Source organism: Patagioenas fasciata, chromosome 16 (assembly GCF_037038585.1).
Source record: "Patagioenas fasciata isolate bPatFas1 chromosome 16, bPatFas1.hap1, whole genome shotgun sequence".
Classification (NCBI taxonomy): domain Eukaryota; kingdom Metazoa; phylum Chordata; class Aves; order Columbiformes; family Columbidae; genus Patagioenas; species Patagioenas fasciata.
Window position 1 is genome coordinate 296,445 of NC_092535.1, and position 25,460 is coordinate 321,904.

Below are 25,460 nucleotides of genomic sequence, written 5' to 3' on the forward strand. Positions count from 1 at the left end.
GCTGAATGCATCTGTGTTTGGCACGCTGCTCCGGGCAAGCTTCCCACGTGGGCTGTGGGGAGGACGAGGGGCTGGATGCTGCTCGCGGGGGGTGAGTGCCAGGAGGGGGCACCACCTGAACCCCCCCGCGCTGGCTCGGCTCCCCAGCCGGCACGTGCAGGGAGCCTGGGGATGCCAGGCCTGACAGTACCTGGCAGGCACCTGCGCCCTCTTTTCCCTCTTTTCCCTCTCTCTGTCCTCTTCTTTTTAAAGACTGCATGTGGCAACGAATTAGTTCTGGAAGGCAGAGTCCTCCCTCTGGTTTCTTTTTGGCTTGAGATTTCTTTCTCACTGTGTGTGCTTTGTAGCTACACTTGGCAGCACGGAGTTTGTTCAGCTGTCCACTCCCTAGCTAATCTGGCATCTTAAAATAAAAATAAGCAAGTGGGTCTTTGGAGAAAGGTTGCCACATGAAGACATGCACAGTGTCCTGTGGTTAAAGCAGCACTCAAAACGCTGTTCAAAGTCATTCACCTGGTAAGAAATCAGATAGGAAAAGAAAATGCTGAGTGCCTGGTTAGGGCTCAGTCCGATGGTACTTGAGGTAACAACCTGGAGGCCAGACAAGAGCCCACTGTGGCCAAGCAGCACCAAAACCATTCCTCTTTTCTCTGTGGAAGGAGCGAGTCTGAGCGCTAGTGGGAGCCGTCGCCTTCCGTTAGGATGCAGAATAGCATAGTCCAGCTTTTGCCTCCTGTACATGAACATCCAGCCCTTGGAGCGGGCACCTTGAAGACACGGGGAGAAGATTTTGATATAGCTTCTCATCAGAGCACACAAACTCAACAGGGAGTTCTCCACCCATGTGAGATGGAAACTTTGGAAATGGAAAACAGCACAGACTAGAGTTAAATCAAATAGAACTTAGCAGGGGTGCAGGATCCAGGGGATGGGAAGCTTGTGGTCTCCTACCGCTTCCCGGGTGGGAAGGGAAGGGAAGGAGGACTGTCACAGTAGATCTTTCCTGAACCTTTACTCCTCCACCCATAGAATTGTTGTGGTAATGCTTGTCCAACTAAGGAGGCCTGGCTGGACATCAGCTGCTCCATTTGGGACCGCACTCGCCTGTCCATCCTTTCTCTTCCTAATATCCCAGCATGAAGCGATGTTTTTGCTCCCCGCTCTCCCAGAGTCTCAGCAATGTGGTTCTCATACTTGGGATATCAACACTAGGGAGCAAATTTTCAAAGTCTTCTAAAAATTCCCAGGTACCTGGCCCATAAGGACAGATTCCAAAACATACCTACATAGGAAAGAGTGTGTGGGTGGTTGTATATGTAATCTGAAGGTTTTTTCCTGTAGGAGAAGATGATAAAACATACTCTTCCATTATTTATTGGTAAAAGAAGTAACTGAATTTTAAATTTGGGTTGAATCCTTATTTTCCAGCATTGTTTCCCAGCTCCTTAAGTATTTTAGTGTGTGATGGTTGTCTCTGAATGCCCTTCAGCAAGCAGATCTCAGTAACAGCTCTAAACCTTTACAGCCTTTACTTGTCAACATTTGTGCCATGGTTTTTTTCTATTGAGCAGGTACTTCCCGATCGAAATAATTTATATTGATATATCCCGTTGCTTTGATTGCTGGTGTGTTTTGTGACTATGGTATTCTTTCCCGTAGGCACAACAGGGATTTACCAGGGAGCCAACGGCCTGGCAAATTCTGCGGGATTCAGTGCTGTGCATCAGGTTTGGTTCAGCTTTTGTTATTGGCAATATTGTCACTTACTTGAAACACTTGGAAGACTGGTAGATGAGAGAGATTATTCTGGTACTTGCATGCATTTAAGGAAGGTATAGCCATTTGCCATTTGCTCTGCTCCTGTGGCCCGTCCGTTTGCTGGCTCCTGGGTCTCTCGGTCCGTTTAAGGTGTGCGTTGCTCCACGGGCTCGCGGGGAGTGCGGTCGTTGCGGGAGGAGGATGCCCCCGCGGTCTCTGCTGTGCTGCTGTGGCAGTGCCAAAAGTTTCATCATTCCTCTGCCATCTTGCAACTTCCAGATATGTTTTCCATCCTCTACGGAGAGCGGTCTTGGCACCGTGTGATAAACAGGAACAATCTGCCGAAGGTTGAGCCACGGAGCCTCCTGTGCCCTTCCTTCTGTGAGAGTACGCCTGTCTGTGGGCTTCATGCCTCAGATACCCTGATGAATGTGTGTGTATAGACAGCATGCAGATATACACTAGACAGGTGTTCTTCAGTAGCAAATGGCTCTTCTTGATTGGATCAAATAAATGAACACACTGTCCCAGAAAATGTGTTTTGGTTGGCCAATAATTTTAACTGATTGTTGTCCACTGTTGTCATTAAAAACGCAAGTCGGTTTCTTTACTACTGTAATTTTGGATAAAAACCTGGTCAGTAAACGCTGATAGAAGTGCATTTGATTGGAGTAGGGAGGTTGCCTAAACATGAAAAAAATAATTGGGCTGTTTTCATTATTTTGTGGTATTCTTTAAGAGAAAACAATGAAATTCTCTCATTTGCTTTTCAGTTTAGTTCTTACTACGACAGCTCGAGTCTTTGTTCCTGAGAGCTCCCTAGTGACTGAAAGTTAATGAAATAGCTGTGTCACAAAGATGGAAGCAGATAGGGAGGAAAGTGCTTTTTGTCTTTCCAAAGACTATTTATTATTTAATTTTTCGTAATACCAGAGACAATGGCCAGAGCATGGATACAGTTCTCTTATCTGAAAAAAGCAAATAGGTGGACAACGGCAGGAGTTGCAATTAAAAAAAATAAACAAATTAAACCTTGTATGTTTTAATTGTCCAGAGAAAAGTTTTCTGATTGATTCCAGTGTCCTGCTTCTCACAAAAATAAAAAAAAAGGAACATATAGGGATAATGGTGCTCAGTTTGTTTAGGAGCCTTAAAGTCAAGGCAAAGGCTTTGATGATACCTCAGCTCCCCAGGGTCACTTGCACCTTCTTCACTCCAACATGAAGTGGTGAACCCTGTAACACAAAACGTGTCAGCGCTGAGAAGTAAAATCCTACAGAAAAAGCAGAATTCACCTGATTTCTGACCTCGTGTTGATGAGTTGATCCTAATAAAACAGGAGTATCTTTGGGAGAAGTAGCAATGTAATGTAGCGAATGAAACGCGGTTCTCTAGTGAAATATTCCTGAACCGTGGTTTGCTGCGTGTGTAGGTAACACTGCCTTCGTGGTGCCTTACTCGTTTAAGATAAAACCAGATATGCAGAATTTAGATGTTGTTTTTTTTTCCCTCAAAGGACTACTCGTCATATCCAAGCTTTCCTCAAGGCCAGTACTCACAGTATTACAGCTCCTCCTACAATTCCCCGTACGTGTCTGCGAGCAGCATCAGCCCCTGCGCGGCGCCCGCCCCCGCGTGCTCCCTGCAGGAGCCCTCCCCGCACGCCGGCGCTCAGAGCACGGAGTCGCTGCCCGGTAGGTGCCTCCCTCCTGGCTTCCGCTGGGCAGCCTCAGCCGCCTGTCCACGTGAACACTGTCACCTTGCTCTTGGGAGTTTTAAGGAATACCTGTATTTACATGGATAAATCAGATTTCCTAGCGCTTATCAGTTCTGCCTACGTGATGCAACACAGGGGTTTGGGAAGAGATGAAAACATCTGAGCTCTCTAAAACCATCCTGTGTTGTTTTCGTGGGTGTGTGAGGTTTGATGTGCTCTAAAGGTAGTACAGAAAGGTGAAACAATAAAACCCAGATCGATATGGAGGGCTGACGTGGGCAGCATTGAGTTCAAAGCAAACAGCCGTGCTTTGGAAAAGCCACAGTTTCCTCATCGTCTGGCGGTGTTTTAGCCCATGTCTCTGTCAGGGTTTGTATTTACCGCTTGCAACTACATGTAATAGATACATTCAGAAATAGGTACATAAAGTCCCTCTTCAAAACATCAGCACAAACTGTTTGTCTAAGTTGAAAGTTCAGGATGAATTCCACACAAAAAGATTTCAAAATTTGTGGCCTCTCTTTGAATGCTGAACTGTTACAGTCTCAAAGCTCACGCGGTTTATGGAATTTGACGGATGATGATCCTCCAGTGTACTGCTCGAGGACAACCTTCAGATATCGCCTCCCTGCTCAAGTTTTCGTTGGCATGCAATAGCATTTATATAAAACACCACAGAGTTTGTGGATGATCGCCGTATACGCCCATTGTAGCTCTGCTGACTTATGAACCCAATCCGAACATCTGTGGCTGCTCTAAAAGAAAAATAAACTAATATTGGTTTTTAAAAAGAAGTGATCACAGGTTGCTCTGAAAGCCGTTGGAAGATTTCGTGTTCCTGAGATCTTGTCTCAGCCTTTTTGAGAAAGGATGATTTAAAAAAGGCTTGCTAGGCACAATCCAGTCTTCTGTGGAGAAGCATATGGTTATTCTAGGAAGATAGAGAGGCCACAGCTTAGCAAGGTAAAGAGAAAACTACGTTTGGAAAGGATTTGTAATGTCAGGTAAGTGAAGTCCGGACAGGTTTGTAGAACTCAAGCCAGTCAAAACAGATGCTTTGTACAAGGGAAGTTCACCTTTGACTGGCTCTGCTCGGTTGCTTTTACAGTACTGTCCGCTGTGAACCGCGGTGTGGCTGAACAGGCCGGTTCTGTGTCGTTACGTAAAAGCTGATGTTGAAAGTTTATTTTTAACCACAAGCATTCATCGGGGTTTTTTTAAAGAACAAAATAATTTCGGAAGTGGAATTGGTTTCCTCTTCCATTACCTTTCTGATTTCTCCCTTGAAAAACAAGGAGGAGTAAAATTCAAAAAGCTGGGGGTTTTTTCACTGAAAAATGTGATAAGTTTTTTTAAGTTTTGAAGTGTTATATATGCAGTCTTGCTGGTTTTTTTAAATTGCTTTAACAAATCTTAGGATTTAAAAGTTACTTCTCTAACAGTGTCAGCTATTGGCATGAAGAGCCAGATTTCCCAGTGGTGTTTTCACAGTGTTTCTGGTGCTCTCCATTAAACGTTTCATGCTTTAATTATAATGATACAGTGCAAAATTTAAGTTCACACTGGAATTTCTTTTTTCATAATAGGGGAATATTCAACAACCCCAGCAAAAGATCCAGAAGCAGACAGACATCACAGGGCGTCGGACGGCAAAGTGCGAGCCCGGACAAAGAGAGGCAGCGATGCTTCCCCTGCTGCCGACAGTGAGATCGAGGTGGTAACTTCCATTTATAGTCCCGTGGTAAACCCAGCAAAGATAAACAGCTGCACCTGTTAGCGAATCCCACCGTCAGACTAGTGAGTTGTAGGAGCCAGAATAGAACAGGAACATAACTGGGCCCGCAGACATGGATAGTCACAATAATTGCCTAGTTTCTGTATTACCAGCCTCTCAAACTATTCTTCGTATATAGAATTTTTTGCTTTTGGGCTTTTTATAAGTCTGCTGCTTTGTTCCGCTGACTTGTCCTGCGCAGGAGGCTCCTGTGCTTTGGGGGAGCAGACTCCGGATGACCAGCACACACGAGTTCCAAAATTCCCGATGTTTCAGTGCACCCGCTTCCACGAAGCGTCTGCTGCAAGGGGGCTTGTGAACTCACCAAGCTCTAGGCCAGCAGGACGTGTTTCCTCACTGAATGAGCTCTCGCAGTTGTTTAATACGTAACTGTGTTTCTTTCTTTCCGCCCGTCTGCCGCCACAGCGTGTGTTTGTGTGGGATTTGGATGAGACGATAATTATTTTTCACTCCTTACTCACGGGAACCTTCGCATCCAGATACGGGAAGGTAAAATTTGATTTTTTTAGCATTACTACTTGTCCAGCCAAATCGCATCGGGAATGTGGGGGCAGCTAACGAGACAGCTTTTCAAACAGATGCTGCTGAGTTTTTCAGACACATTTGTATAAATATGTCCTGTGGTATTTCCTTTGAACATGTGAGAATTTAATTTCCCTCCCTTTCATATTGCGAGTAGCCCCTAGTTTTCCAAAAGCTGGTATTGTTCAGCTGCCCTAGGTCGGTCACCGGGATGTTCTTTCACCGTCTGTGTCCTGCAGAAGCGAGCCAGACAGCATTAGCTCCAGCTGAACGAGGCGACACGTTCTGTGTCAGACCGGTGTTTTCTTTTGAATCTCAGACAACTTTTTAAGAGAGGTTTGGTGTTGGTCTCCTTGCCCTGAGGAATCCTGGCTTTTCTTCTCATGTGGCTGCTGAAACTCACGTTTGTAAGGGCTTGTAGGAACCGTACCGTTAGCTGTCCGTGCTCCAGATACCCCTTTGAAAAGTAAAAGGTAGCGCTCTGTGGCTGAACAAACTGAACCTGGCTGCTGAGGGGCGAATGCTGGCTCTTGGATGTAGAACCATGTGCTTCGGTTTCTTCCTAAGGCAGCTTTTTATGATAAACACCTAAGTCATTTTGAATTACAGAATGTCAAACACTTTTAAATGGGTAGGAAAAAGGACAATATCATTACCTAATTAGAGGTAGATGACCTAGTTGGCAGCTGTTTCCACACATGGCTTGGAACAGTCGGCTTCATCAGGAGGCTGGAAAATAACCCTACTTCTCTCTAGAAAGCAGAAATACGATTTGACATCATTTCATGGCTTTACCAGCTGTACTTGTTTTACGATGGTTATAACAAGCTGAATGTGTAATTAGTAAGATAGATTTATTGTTTGCTGTTAGATGTGCACAGTTCTAAAGGATATAAAGTGGTGTTTGTGGTGTGGAAGTCTACTGCAGCCCTTGGAATGCTGCTGACACTTCAGCAGCACCCTCTGAAAACCGAGCACGTGTTTCCAAGCAGGGATTTATTCAGACCCGTGTGGTACAAGGTAATTGAGGCGGTTGCTGTTCCCAGGGAATGTAATGAGTGAGGCAGTCTGAGGTGTACAGATGTGAGCTCAAACCTACTGCCTGCAGAAAACAGAAGGAATTAGGCAGGATCAGGAAACATAAACTTAGGCTGTGTAGATCTGCTCTGTGGTCGTGCTTAGCACTGGGTGGGGACTGCAGTATGCGTACGGAGAATTCCTTAGTGAGCTTTGTCCCAGCGTAAAACCTGGAAGCAGATGCTGTCATCCTCTGCCTCCTTCACGCCTTCGGAGGCTGCGGGGCTGGAGCGTGCTGCGCGGGGCAGGCGGTGGTGGCCCGCGGTGAGAGGCCCTGCCGCGCAGCACCCGTCCGCCCGCGCCGCTGCCCTCCACCAAGGCAGAAGCTGCCGCCTCTCGAGCAGCTGGGCAGGGCGTGGAGGGGCTGGGGCCACAAGGGGTTCGTCAGAAGCGCTCGGCAGTGGCCACGCTGCTCTTGCCTGCCCTGAGAGCTGGGCCAGGACAGGGCACTTGTGAGCAGGAGCCTGCAAAAGGGAGTGGGGAACACGGAGCCTCGCGGGTTGTCTGCTTTGGGAGGCCTTTAAAGGTATGAAATGATAAACTTCTGTTGCCCGTTTTCTTTATACAAATATAAAGAATGATACAAATTAATCACCTTTTCTATTAAGTTACAACAGGGTCTTTGAGAGACTTCTCTAGAAGGATATTTTTGTAGTTGTTCACTTGTTTCCTCAGTATAAAATTCCTCGGGGCTTTCCTATAAGGGAAATGGTTGTGTTATAAAAGTATTACAGGCTAACGGCTTGATCCAAAGACAACCAGAGGCTTTGGTGGGCTTCGGCACAGACCTTTAACCAGGAGGGGAATACAGCACAGGCAGGCAGGCTGTCCTGGGAGCTGTTAAATCCTAACACAATCAAAAAATATGTAAGTGAGCTGAATTATCAAGTGAAGCAGTGAGCCAGAGGTTAATAGACTTTCAGAACCTCTTAGTTAAATAATGTAGAAAGTGTTAATCTCAAAGTAAATTAAGTGTCAAGGCCAAAAATTCTTTTTTTTGTCCATAATTGATCATAAAAGATTCATGTGTCTGTAATTAGACATGCACATGCTTTGAATTAAGTCTCACACATGGTTCTGTATGTCTTCCTCCAGAAAAAGTGCCAGTTTGTATGGTCTCCTCCGTTCCCCTGACCAACGTTAAGGTCCCGGTACCACCCTGTCTGTGAAACCAGTAGAGCTGCTGTGCGGCCGCTCTAACAATCAGTGTAGAAAGTTGATTGAGCTGAGGAATAACACCTTTCTGGGGTGATTTTCTGTGAAGAGGGGAGGAGGAACGTCAAGCGACAGCCTCAGAGATTTGGGTCTAAACTCCTGTATCTTTAGCTGCAAAATTTCAAATGGTTCTGCATGTTGTCCCTTCCTTGGTAATGGCAGCAATAGGGAGCTGTCAAAAAAAAATCTGATTTGGAAAAAACAAATTAGAGGGGGAAGAATTCGAAAAAAGGATTATCAGTTGTAGTCGTATTAATCATGAATGCTTCAATGTATGTTTTATGACCTGGTTTCATGTGAAAATTGTCTTTGGTTTCCGAGGGGAATCTCTGTAGTTCTTGCCATAGATACAGGCTCCTCCGGGCGTTGACACTTTATCTCGGGTGTTTGGAAAATAATTTGCTCACAGCACTAACAGAAGATAAACCACAAAATTTATTCAAATTAGAAGCATGAATGAATGGCCCAGCCTAGGCTGCTCCTTTTTTTCCCCTCTGCCCAAACTCTTTGTTCTGTCCCATGGATCGCACGGTCATCAGACACTGGTGTTAATGTCTTTCCCATCTGGTCGCTGTACCATAGCCTCTGCAGTGGCTGCCGGAGTGGCCTGCGAGGTCACCTCTCCTGTTGCTTTCTTGGGTTTGGACCCGCACGCACATGCGGAGTCGCAGGCGAAGCTGTCGAAGCCAAGGGAATCTCTGCACCCTTTTGTTTCTCAGCGGGAGGTCCTCTGACAAACAAAGGGAAAAAACACGTTCCGTAGGCAGTTAACCCTGGGTATTGTGTTCAGGAGGGTTTAGAAACCTGTTCTGCAGGCTTGTGATCACTGTATGGGTGCAGAATATTTACCATGTGCCTAGAGACCACAACAGATGTAGGCCATCATTACAGCGTAATGTACTGCCCACCCAGCCCCTTTGATCCCCCCAGGCTCCCACTCAGCAGTCAGATGGCTGCGGCCTTTGCTGTGGCTGCAGAGATCTGCCTGCCGAGCCACGCGCTGAACACGGTGGGGAAATGGACCGAAATCATCACAGCGCTGCCAGGGGTTCACGAGCTGCGTAAAAGCGCAGGGGCTTGCCCATTTGTTTGAAGGCGCGATACAGAAAGACTCTTTCGGTGGTATTAGTTCAGACACAATCAAAAGAGATTGCAAGCACTCCTGTGCCAAAAAAAGTCACGAGTCTATTCCCCTTTCTCTGACCGAGACATTTGCAAGCTTGTTCTATAGTCTGTGTTGTCAAGGCATGACAAAAATTCCGCTTCTCTTTCAGTCTGAGAAATTGAAGTATTTATTGCTTTTGCGTATCAGAAGCGGCAGCGCTGGATTTGCAGACGCGGTAGGCAGAGCGGTGTGAGCGCGGCAGACGGGGCGCGCGCTGGAGCTTGCGGCCGGAGCGGCCATGGGCGCCGCCTCTGCCGTGGGGGGCTTGCGGCAGCACAGGAACGTGAAGGACGAGGAGGGGGTTGGTCCTGCAGCAGCAGCGGGGCCGATAGACCTTTGGACGGGGTACATGAACGTGATGTGCTAGCAGTTCTAGCAAATGCCATAGCTGCCGTGAGCGGGACTGCCTTGTTCTCACTAGAAATGATGTTGTGCATCTAAGAAACCTTGTTCTTCAGAAGTTTCATTGGCAGTTATATGTTCTACAATTAAAAAAAGAACAAAAGTCATTGAAAAGTTCCTGCTTAGCTCTACTTGAGATCCTTGTAAAATCCTAGGCTGTATTGTTTGTTGGTTTTTTAATTATTTTTATTATTTTTCGGCTTTCCTTGAATCCTTTGGGTAGCTTGTGCTTTTCCTTGCTTTGTTCTCGCACAGGCCCTGCTTGAAACACCATAGGGATTCAATCAAACCTGATGGTGATTCATGCTTCTAATGGCCGAATCTGTCCTTTACTGCTTTACAAACTGAGAAGGAATAAAACCCCAGTTTATTGCTTGGCTGTTAAAAACTCTTTGTAGAAGTTGCTAAGGTTCAAATCAGAAACGCCCTCCCTTGAGAGCTATTAGTTAATTCTAAGTGCAATGGCGTCGCTTTTTTCTTCTCCTCTCGCTTGAGATGTGGCCTTATATCACTACTGCTGCCCAGACATCTGAGAGCTTGCCATTCCTCTGACAAACATGAGCCCAAGTGCTTAAGGACATCTGTTTATTTTATTTCTTTAATGAGAAAACCTTCCAGTTTCTTCCTGGCTCAGCTGTGTTTATTTACATTTTGTGCGCGTATGCGTGGGGCGCCCGGGACGCTGCGGGCCTGCAGGGGCCTGCGCCGCGGCCGCCGGCACGGATCCTGCTCGGAACGGCAGGACGAGCCCTGCCGAAGGAAAACATGGTCCTGGAACTCCATAAAACAGATTTTCAAAACAAATAGAACCTAATTCACTCAGTAGATCATGGATTAAGTCAAGATGAATACAATTTGGAACGGATTTTCTGAGGAAGTTGGAGACTTTTTTCCCCACTGGAGGCTAAACCTTGTATTTAATGCCTTTTTAAGTTAAATTTAAAAAGTGTTCAATCACTGCAGGTAATAAAAAAGTCTGTTACTTTAGACATGCTGCTATATCAATTATTAGTTCCTTATTGGAGAGAGAGGACTGAGTAATTCCAGCCATTTGATGATTTCAGATGTGTATTTCGGGAGCAAAGTCCGTGTTCCTTCCATGGCCCGTGCTGGCGGGTGGGAGCAGCGCGGCGCAGCGCGGCGCGGGAGAGCGGCCCCGGCAGCCGGGTCGGGCAGGGGCGCCCCCAGCTCCGCCGCGCGGCCTCGCGCCTGGGCCTCGGCGAGCGGAGCGGCCCGGGCAGGGCACGCGGGTGGCGTTGTTGTTTTTGGTGTAAAATACAGAGCAGGCTGATACTGGGTTGTCAGACTGGCAAGAGTAAAGGGACCTACTTCCTAATAGCGCTGAATCATGTCTGGATTTGAAGGGAAAAATAGTTTTTAAAAGAAACTACGAAGGGACGTAGCTGTTGGGAAGTGGTGTGTGCGGCAGACGCGGCTGTGCTGGGGTGGCGCACCGGGGATGGCGCACTGGGGGTGGCACAGTGGGGGTGGCACACTGGGGGTGACGCACCGGGGGTAGCACAGTGGGGGTGGCACAGTGGGGGTGGCGCACATGGCACACTGGGGGTGACGCACCGGGGGTAGCACAGTGGGGGTGACGCACTGGAGGTGGCGCACCGGGGGTGGCGCACCGGGGGTGGCGCACCGGGGGTGGCGCAGTGGGGGTGGCACAGTGGGGGTGGCGCACTGGGGGTGGCGCACTGGGGGTGGCACAGTGGGGGTGGCACAGTGGGGGTGGCACAGTGGGGGTGGCGCACTGGGGGTGGCGCACTGGGGGTGGCGCACTGGGGGTGGCACAGTGGGGGTGGCACAGTGGGGGTGGCGCACTAAGGGTGGTGCACTGGGGGTGCTCCCAGCAGGCGCTCCCGAGGTTTTGTGTTTCTCACAGGGCTATCAAGGGCCAGCATACGGAAATGCAGTGATGTTCCTGGGAGGAGGGGAAGGGGAATGAAGACGTATTTAGTTTAAATTCCACTCCCTCTTTTGACATTTATGCCCTCTATAGGAAAAATAAATAATTTGTAGGGTTTTGGTCATGAACTTCTCATATTACTAAATAAAAATAATTACAATTAGTTCTCAAGCATCATGGCCCAGCTTTTAATGTGTATTTAAATACAGTATTCCCATGGGCCTGGGATCCATTTCGGAACTCGTGGGCTCAGGCACTGGGGAAGTCAAGGGAGTCGTCATCGCTTGTCCCCAAGCACAGGTCATTCAGGGAGGGACAAGGTCCTGTTCAACCTCTGTGTGCTCGTGCAGTGGGGACTTGGGGGCTGACATGCCCGTGTGCTTTTTGGAATCATTTCCAAGGTGTAGTCTCAACCATTTCTGAACAGACACGTGCCAGTAAAATTTCCTTCACTGAATAATAAGCGATACTTTGGAAGTACCTCTCAAGCCGCAGTAAGGATGAATATGAAAAGGTATCTGAAGAAAAGGGATTAAATTATATTTGTTCTCTGTCTAGCATGGACTTTTCACAAGGTCACACTGTGATGAATATGGACACTATTATTTAAATTCAGTAGATTGCCTGATAAACCTGAATGTGTCAATATTTAGGTAAAAAAAAAATAGTTCTTCATTTTGGGGAAAAAAATTGTAAAGCCTGAAAAGCCGGGGATCCTATCTGGAAAAGGACAATCCATTTTTAAGAAGTCTGAAGTGTGGTCACTTAAGTCACTTCTGAAAGCGGCTTTCGGCTCCCCAGCTGCTGTACTTGTTTAAAACAACGTTTCTCACAACTATTCCCGCTCTGACGTAGAAGCCTGGAGAAGCTCGATCCAGGTGTAGCCTGTATTCGTAACAAAGACAACCTTGCAAGCTGAGATATTTAAGTGTAGTAAAAGAGCTAAATGTGTTCTCTTCCGCAAAAAGACGTGGACTTACTCGAACTAGAACTGCTGGACATGCTTCATTTCCCATTGATTTGGGAAAGCCTTGCTCGTGTCTCAAATTCTGACCAAGGTGTAGGTTGTTACAGCCGAGGAGTGACTGTTCTCACAGCCTCTTTTTGTTCAAACATGTGGCCCAGGCGTTTGTATCTTCACTGTTTTTTATGATGGTTGTTATTTTTATTCTACAACCAAGCTGGTCCATTTTCCAGGAGTTTCCAAGTAATTAAACCCAATTAAAACTATTAAATTCTTTCTTTTGGTGACAACTTCATTATTAACAGCTGTCCACAAGGAGGAGATTTAACTGAGAAAGCCCTTGATTTTCTCCTAATCCATCTCTCACCTCTGGCTGACACCTGTGGCAGATCAACCCTAGAGAACAGGAGTCTGATGAATACTCTTAATTAATACTTTCTTTCTTGTAGAAAAGTCATTATTTGCTCATGGCATGAACAGGTATTTGGCAGGGATTTAAAGAGACTGATTAATTTTAAATACGAGGGCTTTTTGTTTTCTTTTTTTTCAAAGCGTGGGGGTGTGGGACGGGTCTGGATCCAAGCTGCACGCTCAGAACGACTTTGTCCCAAGTTCTGAATGCCGGGTTAATTGGCACACTGCTAAATAGAAGCGGAGTCAGCCAGCAGGCTGATTTGTAATCTGTCTCAAAGGAGCCAGCTTCGCCCCTTTGCTAATGGCCTGCAAGTCTGAACAGGGTACCTGGAGGCAGTGGCTTGCAATGGGCTCCGGAGCCAGGATTGGAGGCGAGAGTGACTCGCACTTGAGAGATTGCCAGAGATAAGTCTGCTTCTCTCTTCCTCGCAGAATTACAGTGTACGAGAAGGGTGAGCTGGCTGCGGACATCCAGCCAACTGGATTAGCAGTAACTGCAGGTGTTAACAAACACGTCTTCTTAATGCATACGCTAGGGCAAGTATAAGCAGTTTACGAAGAGTCCGTCTCCGTGCTTCGGGAGGCTGGTGGTAGGAAGGGTTTCGTACAGAGCCGTTTGGGAGGGTGCTGGCGGTGCAGTTTGAAGTGTGGCTGCTGCACGTGAGCTCTTGTGTGGGTGATGCCAGTGGCTTCAGTAGTGAAGATCCGGCAACGCAAGCTTCTGTGTAGGTCAGCTCCTGAAAATGGCTCAAAATGAGGGGACGAAATGGAAACAAAACAATTAATTTTAAGCAAGGTGTTATCAGCTTGGAGGACATAATTGAACTCAAACTGTAATTTTAAAATGCAGTTCACTTCGAAGATACAGAACTAGCTCGAGGATTAGGCTGCTGCTGCCTATCTTTTCCTCTCGTAGGACTGTCTGCCGAACAGGCAGCAAACCCCAGGCAAGCAGCTGTGGGGCTGGGAGCTGGCGGTGCCCCAGGGTGGAAGGCGTCTCGCTCAGGGGTGCTGCTGTTGTCAGTGTGGGGCTGGGAGCTGGCGGTGCCCAGGGTGGAAGGCGTCTCGCTCAGGGGTGCTGCTGTTGTCAGTGTGGGGCTGGGAGCTGGCGGTGCCCCAGGGTGGAAGGCGTCTCGCTCAGGGGTGCTGCTGTTGTCAGTGTGGGGCTGGGAGCTGGCAGTGCCCAGGGTGGAAGGCGTCTCGCTCAGGGGTGCTGCTGTTGTCAGTGTGGGGCTGGGAGCTGAGCTGGTGGTGCCCAGGGTGGAAGGCGTCTCGCTCACGGGTGCTGCTGTTGTCAGTGTGGGGCTGGGAGCTGAGCTGGCGGTGCCCAGGGTGGAAGGCGTCTCGCTCACGGGTGCTGCTGTTGTCAGTGTGGGGCTGGGAGCTGGCGGTGCCCAGGGTGGAAGGCGTCTCGCTCAGGGGTGCTGCTGTTGTCAGTGTGGGGCTGGGAGCTGGCGGTGCCCAGGGTGGAAGGCGTCTCGCTCACGGGTGCTGCTGTTGTCAGTGTGGGGCTGGGAGCTGGCGGTGCCCATGGTGGAAGGCGTCTCGCTCACGGGTGCTGCTGTTGTCAGTGTGGGGCTGGGAGCTGGCGGTGCCCCAGGGTGGAAGGCGTCTCGCTCAGGGGTGCTGCTGTTGTCAGTGTGGGGCTGGGAGCTGGCGGTGCCCAGGGTGGAAGGCGTCTCGCTCACGGGTGCTGCTGTTGTCAGTGTGGGGCTGGGAGCTGGCGGTGCCCAGGGTGGAAGGCGTCTCGCTCACGGGTGCTGCTGTTGTCAGTGTGGGGCTGGGAGCTGGCGGTGCCCAGGGTGGAAGGCGTCTCGCTCACGGGTGCTGCTGTTGTCAGTGTGGGGCTGGGAGCTGGCGGTGCCCAGGGTGGAAGGCGTCTCGCTCACGGGTGCTGCTGTTGTCAGGAGCTTTCCTTGCCTGGAAGACACAGCTGTGACAGAAACTGCAGAGAGACATGGCTGAGAATGCTCTTTAGGGCAAATATACTTGATCCAAAACATTAAAAAAGGGTCTATCTTACTCTTTGTATGTTTTGATCCTTTATTATTTCTGAAGGAGTAATGGGGGCTTTCTACCTTCTGCCTCTCAGTTCCCTCGAGATGCACACTGGGCAGAAACGGGCAGCTGTGAAGCTCCTGCTCTTCTTCATTAGAAGTGGGAGGGGATGTTTATTGAGGAGCGGAATATCAAGATCTTTGTGAATGAATAGTTCAGCACGACCGCTGCGCCCCTGGTCCCCGTCTCCCCTGGTGACGGGACGAAGCTGTCCCAGCGCTGTGTTGGAGGGGCAGGAGTCTGTCACGTCCTGGCCGCAGAGGGAAGCACCAAAACTAATTTGTGGAGCTGTTTAATTTCGTCCTAAGGAAGCTCCAGCAGTGGTGCGTGGCAGTGAGACGTGGGGTGCGCTGTGGTGCTGCAGGTTTTATTTGCAAAAGGAGTTTATTGCCCGTTTTCTACCCCTGCCTTTCACCGTCCTGGTTTGCGAAAGCGTGACTTGTGGATTAGCAGAGGGGTAGGACCTCACTTTTCTCAAGTTACTAAACAAGCACTCAGGGTTGAGTTTTCAGATTAATCTGTTTTCACTGTAAAAAGTGGTTCCTGGAGATTTGATTTCAGGCTGTCTGGTCCATTCTTCCTTGGGCTCGTTCGCATCAGAAACCACTGGCTGGTTCCCAGGGCTCCAGGGCGCACTTTGGTGCGGAGGGACACGTTAGCAGGGATCATCCGTCTGCGTGCAGCACCTTTGCATTGGTCTGCTAAGCTCACACTGGCACGGGCTGCAGCAGTTCCCCGGGACAGCCCCTGCAGCACCGAGCCAGCCTTTAGTGGTACAGGGTTTCCATCAACATCTTCAGATAAATGTTATAATTCTCTTTCAGATTATTTACACACTGTACAGGGAATTTGCACAACATGTTGACTGACATACCTATATTGTTTTGGTGCTTTCCCGTCAGTCTGGTTCCCCTGTTTATTCATACTCGAAAGCTGCAGCGATGTCGTTCCTGTGTGTATGCACAACCTCTAGCGCACTGGGGTTCAAGTCTGGGACCGGTGCTTCTAGATGCTGCAGTAATGCAAACAAATAACTGCCAGCGGAACCTGGCCCGGTGCCTCTAGACACCTCTATCACACTGGGAGCGCTGATTTGCCTTTTAACTTTATCAGCCTCTTTAAGACTTGGAAGCATGCCGTGCTATAGAGGAAACGTCCATACTGTGAAAGCAGCGATGCCAAATCATTTCCCCAAACGACTTCCCCTCTGGGTGGTAAAGTACATTTTCTGTTTTATTTTCATTCCATCATATTCTGTATCTCAAGAGAATGATTTTTTTTCCCCTCTCTCATCTAAAGTTCAATTTCCATAGTGTTTAGTATAAGAGAAGGTAACTTCATACACTGTGGAAATGTTTCCTGGTCCCCATTAGTGATTAATACCAATAAAGCTAAAGACAAAACCAAGAGGATAAATGACAGATACCAACCAATGAGATTTCCTGAAAGAGTTTTAAAGGCTAATGATCCTTGAAATGTATAAAAATAAATTGCTTCATTAAAAACTATTTTACAAAATAATTTCTTCCTAGCAGCATATTTTCTTCAGAACAGTTCCCCTGTGTAACTACACCTGGGTAGTAAAATTTGATTCAGTGCTGTTCGCATGGGGCCGCAGTCAGACGCCCTGATTGCGCCTGTGTCCCTGCGCCTTGTCAGGGAGCAGCTCCGGGGCTTGAAATTAGAGCTGTGTTCAAGGCAGGGCTGTTGACGTCTGCTTTTCGCCCAGAGGAGAAAGTGCCCTTCTTTCTGGGGCAGCGATGAGCGTGTTCAAACGTGAGTGACAGAGCTCTTCTTAGATGGGCACAGTGCTCGTGAGTCACACACATGGCTGAAACCATAGCCATTCAGCTCTAATTAAAGAGAACTACACCAAGAATGCGTAATAATTAGGTTAGCGTGTAATACACCATCCATGTCAACAGCATCTGCCGCAAAGGTTGATTGAAATGTACTCATCTTCCAAACATTGTGCTCCTTGTTAAGAGCTCCTCAACTAATTCATTACTGTCCCGTCATAAAATAACATGATTCCACAGAAATCTGCAGAAAATTAGAGCAAAGACTGCATATAAATCTGCCCTGGTTTAGCATGGCTTGTAGCTTTAGTGGAGGAAAACCACCCACATACAGATGAGAGATCCCTGTCTTAATGAAGATGAATTACAAATAAAAGCCTGTTGTGGGAATGTTCTTTCTCTTCTCTTCTTTTCTTTTTTCCAAGCTGTCCTTTGTTGTTGAGTTTGAACGGGCACAGCACAATGGTTTTGAGCTATGAGTGTTTATCAAATTAACCACAGATTATTTTTACTTTTGTTTTTGAAGAGTTTAATGAGTAAGAACGTGTTCTGCTGGGGACCTTGTTTGCATCAGTGAGTTTCTGGGCTTTTGCTGCGGGTTTAGGTGCAAGGTCGGTTGTCCGGGGGTGGGAGGGTGGTTGACTTTGTGTATGAGACACATGGCAAAGTGACTGGGACCCAGTGACCACCGCGGCGCAGGGGGCTGGGTGCAGCCCCTGGTGGCGGGAGGGACGCTGCGTGTCCTGTCGAGCACACCGCTCTGCTCTTGGTCCAACCTGCCAAAGTAATTCTTGTTATATCATCGGAAGTGTGGGGGCTATTACAGGTCCAGGTGAGCCACAAACATCCTTCGAATAACAGATTTTGGTTATCTAGGAGAGCAAATGAAAGGATGGGAAAAATCGTGTCAAGATATACTCAGGAAATAAAGTCAATCAGCATATCTTCAGAAAGAGGAATGTGCAGGTCCCCTGCGTGCTCTGAGATCTCCCGCCCTCCTCCCACCTCCCTCCCCGCAAAAAGAAGGGAAAAAAAAGAAAAATCAAATCAAAGTGAATGGAAAACACCGCTTTTCCCCTAACAGGACACGACGACGTCCGTGCGGATTGGCCTTATGATGGAAGAGATGATCTTCAGCCTCGCAGATACACATCTGTTCTTTAATGACCTGGAGGTACGTAGCTGCTCATTTTATTTAAAAACTCTCTTCCTAATCATTTGCATCTGGTCTACAAACTTGTTTTTCTGGCCAAGAAACTTTCATTTTTGACCCCAAAGAAATGGGCCTTAGATGACTTATTGGAAGCATACTTTACTGTGTCCCTTTGACGTCTTCATTCTGGTAAGGAATGTCCTTCCAAATGCATAGTAACAGTGATGGCTTTTGGCAGTTTCACTAAACCTAATAATGAGGACATTGCTGCCGCTGCTTCTGAAATTTGCTATTTAATAACTTTATTAAGCTAAATCAGCACAGATCCTCTGGGCAGGTAGCAGTTAGCCTTGAGCCCATGCGGAGTTCTGAAGACGCTCTCTGTTCTTGAGGAGGCTGCGCACAGAGCCAGAGCAGCTCTGCTGGAGCTCAGGCACGCTGCAGGATGAGGCCACGGGAGTTCCGACACAGAAGAGCAAGAGGAGGAATCCTTCCTGATTGTGGCATGGTCAGATCAGACTGCGCCTTATATAAAATGAAACGCCTTTTGAACATAGGGTGAAATTCAAGCAAAGTGGCACTAGGAGAATTGTGTCACCAGCTGCGAAAGAGCTGTGCAGTGTTGGTGTGCGGATGGAAAGCTGTTTGTATCTGCTGTCGGTAGCAGCAGTCGCACACACAGGGAGTAGGGGAGCACCCTGGGGTCAGGGTGACTCGGAGGTGTCGGAGGCATCCAGGGGCAGACCTCTATGGGCTTTTTCTTCTCTTGAAAAGGGAAGAATTTGTGTCAGTGCCAGATGAAACAAGAGACCTTTTTTCTGTGCCTGATGAGTTCAGCAAGAATTTCTTGTTCGTTCAGTGCTCGGTTGCACTGTGGTGGCCTGGACTGCAGCAGCACATCCTCTCCTGCCGTCGCGCTCCTCACAGGCCGAGGTTTCGCTGGCTGAGTTTCCCCTCCTTTCAGAGCTGGCCTGTTTCAAAGAGGGACGTCGTGATGAGGGCGCGGGAGCTACAGAGGGAAAATCCTTCTCTTCGGAAAAAAGCTGAAAAGGGAGCCCCGCTGTGCGGGGCTCTGTATAAGTAGCGATGATATTTAATACGCAACCAGCACTTTTCCCCTATCAGATCTCAACATGTGGTGCAACAAAGCTCCATGTTCTCCACAAAACCACCTTCCAGAAACACTCTGCCTGTCGAGGCTTTTGTGAGAATATAAGTTGGCAAATCACTTTAAAGCAAGTTTTCTCCTGGCTTCACTTAACCGCTCTAAAACACGAAATGAAGCGGCAGATGGTCTGCCCTCAGTCAAACTCTGCACGTTTATCAGTCAGTAACAGCTTTGGCTGCTAGAAGCTGAGTCCTTGGGTCAGTCTGGTCTCACATGGCCTCTCAAGTTCTTCAGCCACAAAGACAGAGCAGTGGTTTTAATTCTACAAAGTTAGTGTGTTGTATTTCTTTTCTTTTGTGGTCTCTTGACATTAAGGAAGCAAAAACAAAACAGAAGTCCCTCAGCTGGAGGCCTCTCCAGCAGAACTATGTAACCCAGGGAGGAGCTGAAGTTTAGCACGGTGTCTCCAAATAGAAATCAGAACCTCCTGCAAAATACCCGGGCTCCATCTGCAGCACAGTCAGGTGCTCAGAAGAATATTCAGGGAGGTTGTCTTCAGGTAGTTTGGGCTACAAAACCATTTTTGTTGCTAGTGCTATGAGACAAGAGAAGCGATTCTTGCTGATTTCGTAGGCTGGCTTATCAGCTTACCTGCTCTTTAGTAAAGATGTGAGACACAGAGTCCGCAGCTGAATCGGTGAGTCAGTACAGCCTGAAGGGCCTTGTTAGAGGGTGTAAAAAGGACAACACGGGCACCTGAAGGTGAGAACAACTCATTACTGGACCTGGATGGCTGAAGCCCATGAAAAACGTGAAGAACCTTTGAAAACAGGCAGTGTTGCAGCTGGCCAGAGCAGAAACTAGCAAGGAGACAGCGTTGTGGAACAGTTCTGGTCGGTTCAGCACCGAGATCAAACCACTAGGTGTTCTGAATGATGATGCATGGACCAGGTAGCTGGAAAGATAGATCATTTTCTACTGAAAATTTTCAGTTTTTCCCTTTTCACATGTGCTTGATAAGTGAAACAAACCAAAGTTTTTGTCAAACAAAACCAAACCTAAGTTGTTTTGGTTTTCACTAAGCCTTTCGAATGAAAAAGGTGAGGGATGAGGTAGAATTCAGGAGAAGTAAATGTTCTCTACAAAATTGCACATTCCAAACAAAGCCATTTCAGTTCAGAAGAATTTGCAGTAACAGAGTAATCCATCTCTGTTCGTTACCCATCCCACTCCTTCATTTGGGGTGATAAATAAAAGTCAGGTTTGATATTTAAGGATCATACATCACCAAGTGTTAAGCTTAAAAAGAATGCAGCGTACAATATTGAAAAAAGATGTTGATAAAAAGCAAGCCCAGCAGCTGATTGAGTTCTGTACCCACAAACATTACCATATACATTAGCACCATCATGTGGTACAGCACTGGTCTGTACAAGACAAAATCAGCTGGACCACACAGGGCTGAAGCCAGTTCTGCCTGTATCCTGTGGTGGGCAGGGTGAAAGGAGCTGTGACGGAGAAAGCGGTAGGAGAGCTGCCCATGCAGGACCAGAGCAAGGGTGCTCTTAGTAGAAAATGCCAAACATAGCAAAACAGAGAGAGCATCTGCACTCTTTTTCCAGCTGGCTTGGGGCAGGGGGAGGTCAATGCTTGTTGAGCCCCGGCTTAGTGTTGTGCCTGCCCGTTCGCAAAGAATGGAGGCACCAAACTCGGACCAGGCGGCCAGCAAGGGTGCTCTTAGTAGAAAATGCCAAACATAGCAAAACAGAGAGAGCATCTGCACTCTTTTTCCAGCTGGCTCGGGGCAGGGGGAGGTCAATGCTTGTTGAGCCCCGGCTTAGTGTTGTGCCTGCCCGTTCGCAAAGAATGGAGGCACCAAACTCGGACCGGGCGGCCAGCGTGCTGCGCTCCCAGGGCATGCAGGGCGCAGGCGTTGCTCCGCTTGGCAGGTTGTTCTCACTCTCTGTTCCCCTTTTGGGAAATCAGGGGAGAAGAGGAGTGGCCCAAGGATAGAAATCACAAGAAAGTTAAAATACGAACTCAGGTTGTGCTTTTTCTTCCACGTGCCTTTTGTTCCCAGTGCAGCGCTGGCTACAGAATAGCACCTTCCACCCCCCGTCCCTCTGGAGATGTTTCTGTGTAGCACTCTGCGAAACAGGTATTACAGAGGGGAACTGACAAGGGGGATGAGGAGCTAACGAACAAGGGATTAGTGTGTTTACAAGTTACGGCCCTTCAGAGCCATCCCGGGGCGGGGTTTTGTGTTCTGGGAACCGTTCACCCTCCTGCCTAATGAGGATGCAGGCTTGACTGGTCAATGAATCCATGAGATTTCACAAATCTCTGGCACAGTCCTGGTACACAGACAGCCTCTGCGTTCATCAGCTGTTGTCATAGGTGCGCAAGAAATACCCTGAGAGTATTCAGAGGGATCATAAGTGATGATCATAAGCGATAACCATGCGTTCTGGGAACAGCTTGTGCTTCAGGAGGAGGCAGCAGGAGCTTTCTCCAGGCCTGCAGCACCGTTTCACAGCTGCGTCAGCTCAGGCTCCTTCCGTGTGGGTACGAGGGCCTGGTCCCCCCGGAGCCAAGTCCTGTGGCACAGGCTGACCTGGAGATACCACCGCGGTAAAACCAGTGCCCTTCCCAGAGCTGGGGGGGTGGACTTAGGTCTTACACGTTTGGCTCAGTCACAGGGCGTACGTGCCACACGTCACATACCCTTCTGGTCCTAGACTATCGTTTTTAGAAGTCAGCAGATGTGAAAACTGCAGTATGTCCCCATTGCAGACTCCCACTTGAACAATCTGGACCTTCTTTCCAGCAGCCCAGATATCCTGCCTTGATTCCCCGCTCACTAAGATTTCAAAGAGATTCTGCAGGAATGACAGATTAGTCTCCTAACCAAGTAGTAAAACATGGTCCATACTCTGGCTTTAACCAGCTTCCCTGTGTTTCACCCGGTAACATGATAGGCTCAGCCGGTGCACTATGAGGTAGTGTCTCACCAAGTGTCATGGTATTTTATTAAGTTAGAAATGTGATAGCTACTGTTGTCACACTTCAGTGTACAGAACAATTCATCCACAAATGAGAAAAACAGACCCCTCCACAAATACCTTTCCTCTGACTTAATGCCCGGCACCACACAACTGGAGTGGAGTGGGCCGCTCGGTGTTGTCCCAGCTTGGCTCACAACGGCTCTCAGGAGCGGGGCTTAAAAAGTCATGGGGGTAGAGGGGAGAGAGGAGCAGAGATCGGTTATTCAGCCACTTGGCTCCAGCCACGTACAGAAATATTCACCCCAGAGATAGGTTGATAAGAGACCAGACCAATGACCTGAGAACAAGATAAAATCGTGTGTCTTTTTGAGAATTACCTAAAATAGATGCTGCAGAAAATCTCATTATGGACAAGAACTATCTGTGATATTTTGCCTTTGATAGGAAGTTTGGTTACTTGTTTGGGGATTGTTGTTGTTGTTGGGTTTTTCGGGGATTGGTCGTTGCTTTTTGAGGGGGTGTTTGTTTTTTAAAGAGACTAATTTAGAGTCATTTGTAAAACTCGTAATCCTGTAGAGAAGGTGACATTCTGTGGTTTACAGAGTGCTGAAGTGGCGGAGGATAACTGCCCTGGTTAGCTGCAGTGGTTCTGACTTCGGGGCCCTGTTGTACCAAGTGCTTCTACCTCTGTTGAAAAACCAGCGAGAACGAAAGAGAGCGTTGGTCAGCTTGAAGGCTTTCTGCTCTGTTCTTCCCTGCAAGGGCCACGGAGAAAGGAGCTTTAAGGTGGTGGGAGGAGCTTCCTGATTTTTCTCTTTCTAACCTTAATGCTAGGACTAGGAAAGAAACCAAAGAAATAACATTGCTCAGATTTTTGAGGCAGGGCCTCCACCATTCAAACAATGAAGAACTTTGGAAGATAAGATCTAGAGTACATACTTCGTGTGGGCTGAGCTCCAAGCGCATATTCTGGTTGACTTTCGCGTTGCTGATGCAGATCACCCGGGCTGTGAAAGGCGGCTGCCCCCCCCCGCCGTGCTTCGGCCCTCTCAGAACAGCGGGGAAGACACGGGCAGGCCAGGCACCTCTGGGGGTGCTTCGGCCCTCTCAGAACAGCGAGGAAGACACGGGCAGGCCAGGCACCTCTGGGGGTGCTTCGGCCCTCTCAGAACAGCGGGGAAGACACGGGCAGGCCAGGCACCTCTGGGGGTGCTTCGGCCCTCTCAGAACAGCGGGGAAGACACGGGCAGGCCAGGCACCTCTGGGGGTGCTTCGGCCCTCTCAGAACAGCGGGGAAGACACGGGCAGGCCAGGCACCTCTGGGGGTGCTTCGGCCCTCTCAGAACAGCGGGGAAGACACGGGCAGGCCAGGCACCTCTGGGGGTGTCTTCAGACAGCTCTTCTGCCCTGGTGCTCAGGTGGGCAGACACCTCCCGTCCAAAGCTCTGTTCTCACAGGGGCACAGGCTGCCAGATCTCGGCCTTAGCATGCATGCAGTTTGGAAAACACAGTTTTCCTGGCTAAAACACAAGTGTCTCTCTCCCCGTCCTGTCTACGTAGGAAGGAGTTTCACTTACTGTATTATTCAAGAGCTGTTGTGCCCTTAGATAACAGCGGATCACATACACACACTCTATTCATATTTTGTGCTATGTTATACTTATTCCTAACAATTAACTGGCTAGACAGTGCCAGACAACACTAGCAATATGTAATGTTTTATCTCCTTAATATTAGCCTTAAAGTAATTTTTCATTACATTCTTTCAAATATTTTTTCAAAGCGTTTACTTACTCTCCTACATTGTTTTTTCATTTGCTTCCCAGGACTGCGACCAGATCCACATAGATGATGTATCCTCGGATGACAACGGTCAGGATCTAAGGTATGGGATCTCCAGGCCGGAAACTGCAGGTCAGGTCGTCCACAGCTGTTTGGAAACAGCAGGGGCCGGTCAGTGGTGTTGGGCAAGGTTCTCACCGTGCGCCTCTCCCCTCCCTGGCTCCCTGGGGCTGCGTTCATTGAGCGCGCAGAGGCACCCTGTCCCCTCCCTCACATTAATGTGCCTGTGCCTGCTGCCTGTCCCCTCCCTCACATTAATGTGCCTGTGCCTGCTGCCTGTCCCCTCCCTCACATTAATGTGCCTGTGCCTGCTGCCTGTCCCCTCCCTCACATTAATGTGCCTGTGCCTGCTGTTAAGCCCTGACTGTCCTGAACCATTCTGGGAGATCTGTCTGAAATGAGGCTGAACTCCAGTCAGACAGCACTACTTTCTCATGCGATCTGCCCAGCCCTTGGCGCAGACTTGGACAGAACACTTCAAAACCAGATGGAAAGGTTTCCCTCTGCCCAGTCTCTGATGAATGGGCTTAGCGGTGAGGACTGTGGGCCTTGCCGTGCCCGAGCCTCGTCACTGGTGGACACTTGAATCCAAACTGCACCAAACACTATGATTATTTGCATAAATTAGATCATCATGTATGTAAAAACTGTTTCTGTACAATTACATCTGCCTTTCCCAGTGTTGCCTGTAGAGTCATGGTAACAGGCACAAGAATAAAATGTGCAGGGCCCATATAGAGCTTTACAGTTTGTGGTTTTGACTGGTTGTTATGAGAAATTGGTTCAGAAACAGCACAAAAAACAAGTATTTCGGGGAAGAGACTTTTCCTTCTGCATAGAACCCTTGAAATGTTTTTTGCTGTAACTGAAATGCTATTTCGTGCTTTGCAGTGCCCTGAAATGCCGCGTGTATATTTAGGTGCTTTGGCTCCAGTGGCCTGTAAGCAGTCGAGATAGTTGTTCAGGCAGTGATCAAAACGTTAATTTGGGGACTGAGTATTTCTGCAGTCACCATAGCAGCCTGGGTGAGAGGCAGGTGCGGAGCTCCGGTGACCTGAGGGTTGTCCGGTGTTTTGTAGGCCAGAGAACCTCAGAACTGTCGGGGAGTGCTGAGCAACCTGCGTTGTGTTTGCAGTAAGGACATTTTTCAAATCAGTAGCAGCCATGCTAGAGATGAACTCCTGTTTCGTGAAGCGTGGCTCGCGTACGTCTCTGCTGCCGCTTGTCTGTGCTTCTCTTCAATTGTTTCTGCTCCTTGCGGCACCGTGCAGGCTGCGATTGTGCTGACCTCTCCCCTCCTCTCCGCCCTTGCCCAGCACGTACAACTTCTCCGCAGACGGCTTTCACAGCTCGGCCGCCAGCGCAAACCTGTGCCTGGGCTCGGGAGTTCACGGGGGAGTTGACTGGATGAGGAAGCTGGCGTTCCGCTACCGCCGGGTGAAAGAGATGTACAACACCTACAAAAACAATGTAGGGGGTAAGTGTCTGTGGCCACGCAGCAAGCACGGCTTCCACCTTCCCAAATACCTGTGACCCTGCTAGGGACATCTACGG

At 48.5% G+C, this 25,460-nt stretch overlaps 1 protein-coding gene across 12 annotated transcripts in view; it reads left to right on the plus strand.

Annotated features, from left to right (window-relative positions):
* Positions 1 to 25,460, plus strand: part of EYA2 (EYA transcriptional coactivator and phosphatase 2) — a 90,910-nt gene that overhangs the window by 59,694 nt on the left and 5,756 nt on the right. For all 12 annotated transcript variants that reach the window (XM_071815427.1, XM_071815426.1, XM_071815430.1 and 9 more), the window contains 7 exons: positions 1,660 to 1,727; positions 3,275 to 3,452; positions 5,062 to 5,189; positions 5,676 to 5,759; positions 17,883 to 17,972; positions 23,891 to 23,949; positions 25,223 to 25,383. In XM_071815427.1, the coding sequence (XP_071671528.1) occupies positions 1,660 to 1,727; positions 3,275 to 3,452; positions 5,062 to 5,189; positions 5,676 to 5,759; positions 17,883 to 17,972; positions 23,891 to 23,949; positions 25,223 to 25,383 (768 nt within the window). The remainder of the gene's footprint in view (positions 1 to 1,659; positions 1,728 to 3,274; positions 3,453 to 5,061; positions 5,190 to 5,675; positions 5,760 to 17,882; positions 17,973 to 23,890; positions 23,950 to 25,222; positions 25,384 to 25,460) is intronic.